The sequence below is a fragment of the Canis lupus genome, chromosome 6 (genome assembly GCF_003254725.2).
Source record: "Canis lupus dingo isolate Sandy chromosome 6, ASM325472v2, whole genome shotgun sequence".
NCBI classification, from domain to species: domain Eukaryota; kingdom Metazoa; phylum Chordata; class Mammalia; order Carnivora; family Canidae; genus Canis; species Canis lupus.
Window position 1 is genome coordinate 31,335,819 of NC_064248.1, and position 11,216 is coordinate 31,347,034.

At 51.9% G+C, this 11,216-nt stretch overlaps 1 protein-coding gene across 1 annotated transcript; it reads right to left on the reverse strand.

Moving 5' to 3' along the window:
• Positions 1–4,320: 4,320 nt before the first annotated feature.
• RMI2 (RecQ mediated genome instability 2) lies at positions 4,321–10,443 on the reverse strand. The gene is made up of 2 exons (XM_025416495.3): positions 10,114–10,443; positions 4,321–6,742 (listed from the first exon to the last, which is right to left on the reverse strand). The coding sequence occupies exons 1-2, from the start codon at positions 10,433–10,435 to the stop codon at positions 6,594–6,596; spliced, it is 471 nt and encodes a 156-aa protein (XP_025272280.1). The 5' UTR covers positions 10,436–10,443; the 3' UTR covers positions 4,321–6,593.
• Positions 10,444–11,216: the final 773 nt, after the last annotated feature.

The window sequence follows — 11,216 nt, forward strand, 5'->3', positions numbered from 1 at the left end:
ATCTCCTCTGGGTTCTCACCCACAGCATTTGGAGGGGATGAGCTTGGTTTCTTGAGTTCCACAGGTCGCCAGTGGAGAGGAGTGGTGCTCACGGTGGGTTACACTCAAGGCCCACCCACAGCACACTCAGATGATTTAGATGATGAGATTCAGAGAAGACGTAGGGCCTCAGGATGAAGCAAATGCATCTCTGCTTTTGGGACAGACGTGCATTTTGGAGGGACGGAGGGCAGACTGGGTAGGGAGGATGCCTCCCCCGAAGATGTCTGTAGCCTAATCCCTGGAACCTGTGAATGTTACCTTTGCACACTTTGCAGATGTGATTAGGTGAAGGGCTTTGAGATGGGGGAGGTTATCCTGGTGAGTGTGACTTAATCACAGAAGTTTCTGGAGCTGTAAGCAGGAGAGAGGTCAGAGATGTGAAGACACTGCTCCACTGGAAGCTACCACGTGTCGTTCACTGTGTGTGTCTCCAGAGCCTGGAACCCAGCAGGTGCTCAGCGAAAGGCAGGCCATTGAGGTGAACATTTTTTGAGCACCTGCTAAGACTGCCATGTGGACAAACTACTTCACCTCTCTGACCTTAAGTCACCCCTTTTGGACTGATGACAGAGATAAGGCTCAGAGAAGTGAAGCCCATTCCCCCCAAGGTCACCCAGTTAGTTAACAGGCAGTAGAGCAGGGCTTCAAAAAGCAAGACCATCAGAACCCTTTCAACACTGTCCCTCGTCCCCCACCTCCAAGATGGCCTGGCCATAATGGGCAAAACTCCCAGGGTGGACAGCTGTGAGGCTTCTCATGGCCCCAGTTTCATCCCATCTCATCCCATCTGGGACAGCACAGGGCGGCGGTGCCCGGGGCTGGCCAGCAGGGGGAGCTAGCACCTAAGTGGAAAGACCAGGAGCTTCCAGAGTAGGCTGGAGGCGGTTCTCTGAGGACAGCCCCTCAGATGGACGGTGCTGGCCCACCCCCCCTACAACGTGGGACCTCAGCTGGCCTGACACCCCTCTGCCACAGGCTGCTGGCTGTCTGCCCGTGGACAAAGGACTGCATTCCTTTGCAGAGGTGGGGCAGGAGACGGTGCTGGGGAGATGATAGTCCCAGGGGCATTGACACAATAAAATGAAGAAACATAGGGGAAATCTTCTAGCAGTCCCTGGCATTGTAACTACCGGTGGAATTTGCATTTTTTATCAAAATATGTTTACAGATTCCCATAGGGCTGTAATTTCAGATTCTGCCCCAAGTGCATAAATCTGCGGGGCGGGGGGGTCGCTCTGCTGTCTCTGCTTTTCTTCCAGCCTTTTCTTAATCAGGGTGTCCCTGTTTGTACTTCGGAAAGTTCTCTCTAACATTCTAGCAAGCACCCTCAGGCTGGTTATAAATTACCCAGGGTGCTCAATTCAAAGGGTGCTTTGAGTTAGGCATGGCTTGTAAGTGCTCCTTTCATTTGAAAACTGTTGTGTGCCAAGTGTAAACTCAAGAGCATTGTTCCCTGTGGGTTTCCTCTGTCCTCCTACCTAAAAAGCAGCCATTTACCCAACATTTACCGACAACCCATGTAGGTTTTGCAAGGCCCTGTGTGGGGCAGAGACAGATAAGACACAATCATCACATCACTGGAAAGCCTTCTCCGAAGGGTACAGAGATACCAACAGATAATTTCAGAACAACGTATGTGCCTATCTATAGAGATCCCCACTGAGAAGGGGCACCTACTTCAGTTCCCACGAACCTACTGGGGAGCATCCTGTGAGAGAAGAACGGGGTCCAGCTCAGAGACTGACCCCTCAAGGCCAAAGTCAGATGGGAAAGGGCAGGACCAGGACTGGAACTCCTGTGTGGCTAAGCCACTCTCTCCCTTACCCTAAGCAGGCACGGGCTCCACTTGCCTGCTAAAATGTAGGTCATTGTGGCTCGAAGTGCATTTCTTCTCCTTCTCCTTGCAAACAGGTAGCTGTTTGGTGAGTTTGGACTGTGGCCTGAGGTTTAGTGACACCAGCCCTAGCCTGTTTGGAGCCTGACAGCTCTCAGGCTCGTGCAGTCATACCTGAGACCTGGGGGGATCTGAATATGACCCCACAGTGTGTCCATCCCAGCTCTTTCTCTCCTCTAGTATTAAATCATACCCGAACAGGCCAGGGCACAGTACCCTCGACCATGTCACGGGGTCACCGCTTCCCCTTCCTACTTCACCTGATGCATCAGAATTTTGCGGTAAAACTTCAGCTTTACAAGAAGACATAGCAGGAATGACCAGGGAACTCAGTAATCCAAAACCAACTAAATGAAGGGTGTGTGTGTATGTGTGTGTGTGTGTGTGTGTGTGTGTTTTCTTCTAATGTAAAGCAGTTCCAAGAAAAGTGAAGTCACGGCCTAGGGTGCTTATTTTCAGTTCTTAGAAAAGAGCCAATTTCAAAAGGGAAGCTGAGCGGCTGGAGCACACACAGCCTGCCCTTGTCTGGTGGGGAAGTGGGGTGGGGGGAGCTTGCTGATAAACCAACTGTGATTTGGCACCAGAAACCTAAAACCCCCAACCGAGATGCGTTTTCATTTAGTGATGTCAAGGAGGAAATGCTATGAATTGGTGAGAGCTATTAATATTCAGGGGAGCCACAGGGCTCAGCTAACACGCCCAGGAGGCACGCTTCCAGCACAGAGCCCCTTGGGAGCCGCTGGCAGCCTATGGGGATGGTCAGAAAAACACCAGGCACCCTCTGATTCCACCTCCCACACTCCAACAGAGGTCACTGCCCAGGCAACCCTATTAAGCTCCATCAGTATTTTTCAACCAGGCATTATTTACCAAAGTTAGGTGAGGACAAGCAGCACGGGAGACGGAAAAGGTTCTCCGCAGCCCAGGGTCCATTTCCTAGCAGAAAAGTGGGTTTCCGGGAAGGGGAAAGCTCGGGAGGGCAGACTTTCAGGTAGGGTCTGGAGGCGCCTACCACACATACACCCAGCTCAAGGACTAGCATTGGGAGCCCTGTAACAACTCTGAAATCATGTTTCAGGCTGAGGATCCTGTAACCGAGATCCCATGGACTATGTCAGAATTAAATATCTGCATAATCAAAGCAACTGGTCCATGTTCCCAGCCAAGAGGAGCCTAAGGAGACACGACAACTAAATATAACGGTATCCTGGACAGGATCCTGGACCAGAAAAAGGACATTATGGAAAAAATGAAGGAAGTCTGAATAAAGTATAGACTTTAATCATAACATCTCAGTGTCAGTTCATTAATTGTAGCAAATATGCCACACTATCGTAAGATGTTAACAATAAAGGAGACTGGCTGTGCTATATGGGAACTCTATGTACCGGCTCTGCAGTTTTTCAGTAGATCTAAAATTATTCTTAAAAAAAATATTTTTTTAAAGGCAGCTGGTGGCTGTACGAACTCACTCTTCCTCCCAGAAACAATCACTTGGCGCCTGCTGTGTGCCAGGCGCATGTACAGGTGATTTATGTGCATCTTCATTTATTTCTCATATTAGTGCTGGGAGCTGGGGAAAATCTGCATTTTGCAGATGAGGAAATTAAAGCACAGAGATGTAGTTAACTGGCTAACAGCCACACAGCACATTTAAGGATGCATGAACGAATGGCTCATGTTCAGGTCTACCCACTACAAGGTTCCTGATAAAGCTCGGCAACGTTGCCTGAAAAATCCCTAAACTTTAAACAGAGGCTGGCTCAACACCAAGCTTCAAGCAGTCCACAAACCCAGATTGGTAATAAAAAGAGTACGCTTTCTAATTTGCCTTACTTTTAGAAGTTTAAAAACATAAAATAGAACTACTATCAGGAAAAGAAATTAAAAAAAAAAAGAGCAAATCCAAAACACTGACAACACCAGATGCTGGTGAACATATAGGATAACAGGGACTCTCATACGTGGCTGATGGGAGAGCAAAGTGGTGCAGCCAGTCTGGAAGACAGTGCTAAACACAGAGCATATGTCCTCTCCACCACATTCCTATACTGAAATCTAACCCCCAACATGATGGTATTTGGAGGTGGGGGCTTTGGAGTGATTAGGTCATGAGGGTGGAGCCCCCATGGGTGGGATTAGTGCCCACAGAAGAGGCCCCAGAGAGCTCCATCACCCCTTCTATCATGTGAGGACAGCCACCTATCAACAGGAAGAGGTACCCTGAATCTACTGGCATCTCAGACATCCCAAAGCTTCCAGAACTCTGGAACCAATTTCAGTGGTTTTTAAGCCCTCATCCCCAGTCTATGGCATTTTGTGATAGCAGCATGGATGGCCTGAGACCGTCTGGCAGTGTCGCACAAAGCTAACACAGGTTTCCATACGACCACCAAGTTGTGCTCCCAGGCATTTACTCCAAAGAATTGAGAACAGGTGTCCACACAAAACCTGCACACGAATGTTTGTATCAGCTCTATTCATGACTGGCAAAAATTGGAATCAAACAAATGTCTTTCAATAGATAAACTACCGTACATCTACACAATGGAGTATTGTTCGGCTATAAGAAGAAATGAGCGATCACGTTACAAAAACACACACAGGGAGGTGTCTGGGTGGCTTGGGAGGCTAAGGGTCTGCCTTTGGCTTGGGTCATGATCCCAGAGTCCTGGGATTGAGCCCCACATCGGGGTTCCTTGCTCAGCGGGTGTCTATTTCTCCCTCTCCTCTGCACCCTCAATCGTGCTATTTCTCAAACGAATAAATAAAATCTTAAACACACACACATGGACAGCCCGGGTCGCTCAGCGATTTAGCACTGCCTTCGGCCCGGGGTGTGATCCTGGAGACCCAGGATCGAGTCCCGCGTTGGGCTCCCTGCTTGGAGCCTGTTTCTCCCTCTGCCTGTGTCTCTGTCTCTATGTGTGTGTGTGTGTGTGTGTGTGTGTGTGTGTGTGTGTGTGTTTAAAGATTTTATTTATTTAATCATGAGAGACACAGAGGAACCTTAGATGCATATTGCTAAGTGAAAGAAGCCAGTATAAAAATACTACATACTGTGATTTCAACTATTAGACGTTCTGGATAAGGCAAACTATGGAGACAGTAGGAGAAAGATCAGTGGTTGCCAGGGGTTGAGGGAGGGAGGAAAGGAAGGGTCAACAGGTAGAGCACGGAGGATCTTCAGGATGGTGATACGATTCCATATGACACTATCATGGTGGATACATGATATTATGTCTTTGTAAAACCTAGAGAACTGTGGATCACAAAGCAAAATCCTAATGTAAAGTGTAGCTCCTTAATTATAATAAATGTGCCACACCAATGCAAGGTATTAATAATAGAAGAACCTGAGGGATGGGGTAGATGGGAATTCTGTACTTTCTGCTCTTTTCGAAACTGAGGGATGGAGTAGATGGGAATTCTGTACTTTCTGCTTTTTTCTATAAATCTAAAGCTACTCTAAAAAAGTCTATTTTTTTTAAAGTAGGTTCCATGCCCAACATGGGGCTCAAACTCACGACCCCGAGATTTAAAGTTGCAGGCTCTACTGAGTCAGCCAGGCGCCCACCAAATAGTCTATATACAATAATTAGTGGTAGAGGATCAATAATCCAACAAAACTCTACAGCAATGTGGGAATATAATCTGAATCCCTTGATATTTACAATCCTGGAAAAAATAAGGCATGAATAAGTAGCAGAGAGCAGAAACCCACCCTGAATTATAATTACAACAAAAAGTCATTCCATCCAGAAAACGTTGGAACTGTAAGATCATTATGCTGCACCCCTCAAACACTGCTGTACCTCAATTATACTTCAATAAAATGGGAGGGGGGGGGAAGAAAGCCTCTATACCAGGAAGTAGCTCCCTTGCAGTGTCTCACCAAAAATTACGAGGCAGAAATTCCGTTAATGCCTAAAAGTCATTCTCAAATCTTGATTTTAGTTCCAACAAGAAATTTCCTAAGTGTTTCAACATCTCCAAGTGAGGACGAATAACAGGTGTTAACACCCTCGGTATCTCCAGGAAATGTACCTTAACTGCTCAGGGGTCCCGGCAGCACAGAGAGGGCTGTCTTGGGGGGGATACTGGTACCGCAGCAGGAAAACACTGTGTGACTTACAAACTGGACATGGAAGTTGCTGATGGGAGAAGAGAAGAGGCGGGCCATGATGTCATTCTCATTTCACGCAGTCTGTTTCCCAGGCCCACAACCCCACAGTTTAATCACCGCAGGCGATGAGCGAGATTTAACTTCTGCATGGTAAAAAAAAAAAAGGGGGGGGGTCACAGCAGCAACGGAAAAAGTACCATCACTTATAAAAGTTGGAAAATGCAACATGAGATGTCTACATGCTTTGAAGAGCATTAACACACATAAACCAAAAGAGAAAAAAAAAAAAACGCGCACACATCTGCTTTTCATCTGCAAAGAGTCATCGAAGCAAGGGACACTAAGGAAAGGGTAAGTGGAGTGTCCCAGCATTTAGAAATCCAACCTCCAGACTCCTTGGTCAACCAAAGCAAAGCTCCTGGAGAAACTTTGGAGAAATATATGGAGAATGACATCTGTGAAATCCACATGGTGTAAGAACCTAAATTGCTTCAGGATTTCAGTTGTTATTAGCAAGGGTTCCAGTGTCATCTAAGGAATAATCCTGTGTAAATCTTCCACTTCTAGTTCCCACATGTTTTCGTGGACAGGGTTATCGGAGAGGTCTGTCATCTTCACAGCCTGAAGGCACGGCTCAGGGCTGCACACCTGAACCACTCCCATCACCATCACATACTTTCCTGGAAGAAGAAAAGCCCACGGTGATGTTTATGTTGACACAAAAACAAAACAGACACCCCCCCCCAATCCTTTAGAGAGCTTAACTTCATCAGAGAAGCAATCAGAGACCCACAAATAAATAAATAAAAAGCGGAGAGTAGATATCACATTTAACTTTGACTTCTGGTTTGAAAATCATAAAATTGCAGCAAGCTGCCATCATGCACAAAACAAATCAAGCCTAAGGAATGGAAGAGATCACATCAGAGTATGAATTATAATTAGACTGTTCCAAGGCAGGGGCAAAAGCCCCAAGCTTTTCTCTTATCTCTGCTTTTTTGTCCAATGCTCCTTATCTCGGCTGTGTGCAGGACAAATCCTCTTTCTGCAAAGACATCCCCTGACAGCCTCAAAGCAAATCCAACTTTCCCTTGATGCCAGAAGAGCTGGGCAGGCCACAATACCCTGCCATGCCATCCCGTTGTTCCAACCGCCCGGGACCAATCCCTGTCACCAGCCAGGCACATGCCAGCAAATCAACGAGAGAGCGGGCCGCCACTGGGATGATCTAATGACATATTAACCACGACTCTCTTCCCATTCCCTTGGGGAAGTGGCTCTCCTTGAAAGCAAAACTTGGCCAGTCCTAACCACACAAAACTCAATTGTGTAAAAAACCCCAAACACAGCAGGAAGGGCAGGCACTTTGCCAGCCCCCACGGCATGCCCCTGCACGGCTGCTTTAATCACACTGCTTCTAACAGCAGGGCTGAGTTTGTACGCAGGCCCCCGGCGTTTTGGCTGAAGGAAGCTCCCTGGCAAGCTGACACCTGCCTCTCTGGATTTCTACCCCTTGCACAATGGAATCAGGTTTCTCTGAACCCACCTCCAGATTCTACTTGAGCAATTAACATGGGGCTCCTGAGTGACAGGGGCTAGTTCTAAAACCACACTTGCCAATACCTCCCGAATGACTTCAAGTGCTGGAAACCCTCGGAAAAAGAATTACTGAAGACTCAAAGAATGAAGAACAAGCCCAAGGAGATCCCAGCCAGGGGAGGTAACAGGAAATTTACAGGAAGGCAAAGACAACTAGAGAGATGAACTCATTGGCATGAGCTCTCTCTTCCGGAGATCAGACCACCTGGCTAGCGGGGTTCATTCTATCCACACCCTCTCCTTGCTCCTTCCTCATCACGCCCCCTCCTTTCCATCAGGCCTTCATCTGCTGGTCTGGACCACTTCAAGGGTTTCCAGTCGGGCTGCCTCCAGCTGCAACCTCTTCACAACCACCCCTACCCTGCTGGTGACTGTGATTTCCCCCAAATGTAGTTCCTGCCTCCAGATACTTGAATCTCTTACACTTTTCGCATGTCATGAAATCGTCTTCTGATTTTTTTGGACCACTTGAAAATGTAAAAAGCCTTTTCAGCTCGTGGCCATTTGAAGAGGCAGCAGCCTGTGGTTTGCTTACCCTGTATTTAAGCAATGCTATAGCAAAGAGGGCAGAGGGAAGAGGCTCAAGGATGGGGAGAGGGGTGGGGCAAGCAGTGGGCGAGAAGGGCTGGGAGCCTGGTAACAACAGTCCTGGTGTTTTGAACCCCTGTGAGCCGAGCATTGTGTTAAGGCCATTTTTTTTTTTATTTATTCTTAGTATTGAATCCATACAATTGGCCCCTTTTTGACAAAGGCAGGACAGATCCAAAAAGGTTAAGGGCTTCAAGGATCACCTGGGTGGCTCAGTGGTTGGGCGCCTGCCTTGGGCTCAGGTCGTGATCCCGAGATCCCGGGATCCCGGGATGAGTCCCGCATCCGGCCCCCGCAAGGAGCCTGCTTCTCCTTGCCTGTGTCTCTGCCTCTCTCTGTGTCTCTTATAAATAAATAAAATCTTAAAAAAAAAAAAAAAAAAAAGAAAGAAAGAAAAGTGCTCTAGGCAGCTGGCTCAGGAATTCCACCTAAGGCTGATACGGAAGAGGTCAAAGAGACACAGCCCAGGCCCTCCAGGGTGCTGGCCCAGTGGTTCTCTGAGTGTGGCCCCAAAGCCATCCACATCAGCAATACCTGGGAGCTGGTTAGAAATGCAAATTCACAGCTTCACCCAGACCTACAGAAGCTCTGAGGGTGGAGGCCAGAGCGCTGGGTGGTAGCAAGCCCTCAGGGTAAGTTTGAGCACCGCTGATTTAGGAGCAAACCTTTGAGAACTACAGCCTAAGGCAGCTCCAGGAGGGAGAGGTACCCGAGAGCTCTCCATTCCTAGACGTCAGGGAGGGCTTCCGGGAGGAAGGCACACTCGAATCTAGACGTTAGGGACGGACGGAGGCTTCCCGGCAACCGCGTTTTCCAAAACTTGATAGGGGGGAGGGTGAAAAAATAATCACCCGCGGGGAAGAGGCTTGTTACAGATCCTGACGCTGGAGGTCCCTCCACCGGAGAGTCCGACTAGGGGAGTGTCTGGATCCCGCAGCATCCCGGGGGCCTGCAGGGCGGGGTTCCCAGCAGGTGGGCCTGGCCGCGGGGAGGGGGAGGGGCCGTTCAGGCCCCGCCCCCGGCCGCCCACGACCCGGCTAGGCCACGCCCCCGGTCAGGCCCACTGCAGGCCTCAGCCAGGCCCCGCCCCCGGCCAGGCCCCGCCCCCGGCCGCCCACGACCCGGCCACGGCCAGGCCCCGCCCCCGGCCAGGCCCACTCCAGGCCTCGGCCAGGCCCCGCCCCCGCCCAGGCCCCGCCCCCGGCCGCCCACGACCCGGCCACGGCCAGGCCCCGCCCCCCCAGGCCCCGCCCCCGGCCGCCCACGACCCGGCTAGGCCACGCCCCCGGTCAGGCCCACTGCAGGCCTCAGCCAGGCCCCGCCCCCGCCCAGGCCCCGCCCCCGGCCGCCCACGACCCGGCCACGGCCAGGCCCCGCCCCCGGCCAGGCCCACTGCAGGCCTCGGCCAGGCCCCGCCCCCGGCCAGGCCCCGCCCCCGGCCGCCCACGACCCGGCTAGGCCACGCCCCCGGTCAGGGCCCACTGCAGGCCTCAGCCAGGCCCCGCCCCCGCCCAGGCCCCGCCCCCGGCCGCCCACGACCCGGCCACGGCCAGGCCCCGCCCCGGCCCACTGCAGGCCTCAGCCAGGCCCCGCCCCCGCCCAGGCCCCGCCCCCGGCCGCCCACGACCCGGCCACGGCCAGGCCCCGCCCCCGGCCAGGCCCACTGCAGGCCTCGGCCAGGCCCCGCCCCCGCCCAGGCCCCGCCCCCGGCCGCCCACGACCCGGCTAGGCCACGCCCCCAGCCAGGTCCACTTCAGGCCTCAGCCAGGCCCCGCCCCCGGCCAGGCCCCGCCCCGCCCCGGTCAGGCCCCGCCCCAAGCCGCCCACGATCCGGGTCTGCCCAGCGTCCGGGTCCTGCCGTTACCTGGGACAAGGCAGGGCCGCCCGCGCGGCACCCGCTCCAGGCCGCGCACCGAGAAGGCCCCGCTCGGGTCTCGCAGCCGCGCCTCGCCGCCGCCCGCCGTCACCACCGTGCCCTGCATCCACACGGTCACCAGCTCCAGCGGCCCGCGGCCCGTCGCCGCCCGCGACAGTCGCCACGCGCCCGGGCCGCCCTCTGCGTCGCGCCGCAGCTGCTCCGCCAGCACCTTGAGCGGCGGCGACCGCGGCAGCCGCACGGCCACCGGGCCGCCGCCGCCGCCGGCAACCGACCCCGCAGCCCCTACGGGCGCCGCCGCCGCCGCCATGCGGCCCCGCCTCCGCTTTCCCGCCAACTTTGATGGGCAGCCGGGCCCGGTCCGTGGCCACCAATCAGGAGCGCGCTGGCGGAACGGAGCAATGGTCGGCGTCGGGAGGCGGGGCTTCCCGCGGTCCCCGCCCTCCTCCAGCCCCAGGAGTGCGCATGCGTACAGCAAGTAAATAAAGGCTCCCACGCGGCGGAGGGATGGACGAAGCGAATTGCAAGACTATACGTAGATGAACGCGGGAGGTAAAGAATTTCTTGCCTCAAAGCATCTCAAAATTGGATGTGCATGCAAGTCACCTGGGGGGAATGAGAGTAGTCACCTTTCCGTCGCCTTGCAGGGCAGGATTACTCTGAGGTTAATCAATACTAGTCAATACTGCAAGGAATAGTAGTTTGATGAGCCTGTGCTTCTTGGGAGTGATGAAGAAGCGAGTCCAGGGAAGAAGGCTGGGATGAGGGACAGGGACAGCTGGTACTGTTGTCCCTGTTGTTACTATTTTTGTTAATTATATTTTAATAACAAAATGATTTAAAACTTAAAATATATATATTTTTTTTTCTCAGAAGAAATACACATTCGTTGTAGCACATTTAGAAAAGGAAAAAGAACAAAATTGTAAAAATCACTTAGAGATAGCCACTGTTAACTTTTGGCTATTAACATCCATATTTTAACATCCACATTTTAAAATATATATACATACATATTTTTGATATATAAATAATGTTTTCTATATTTCTTCACTTAATGACATTTTCAGGGCATCTGGGTGGCTCAGTCG

Bases quoted from the DNA above. Each gene is read 5' to 3' on its own strand.
- RMI2 (XM_025416495.3), bottom strand. From the start codon at position 10,435: ATGGCGGCGGCGGCGGCGCCCGTAGGGGCTGCGGGGTCGGTTGCCGGC. The intron at 6,743-10,113 runs GTAACGGCAGGA...TTCTTCTTCCAG, and splicing joins GCGGCCCTGCCTTGTCCCAG to GAAAGTATGTGATGGTGATG.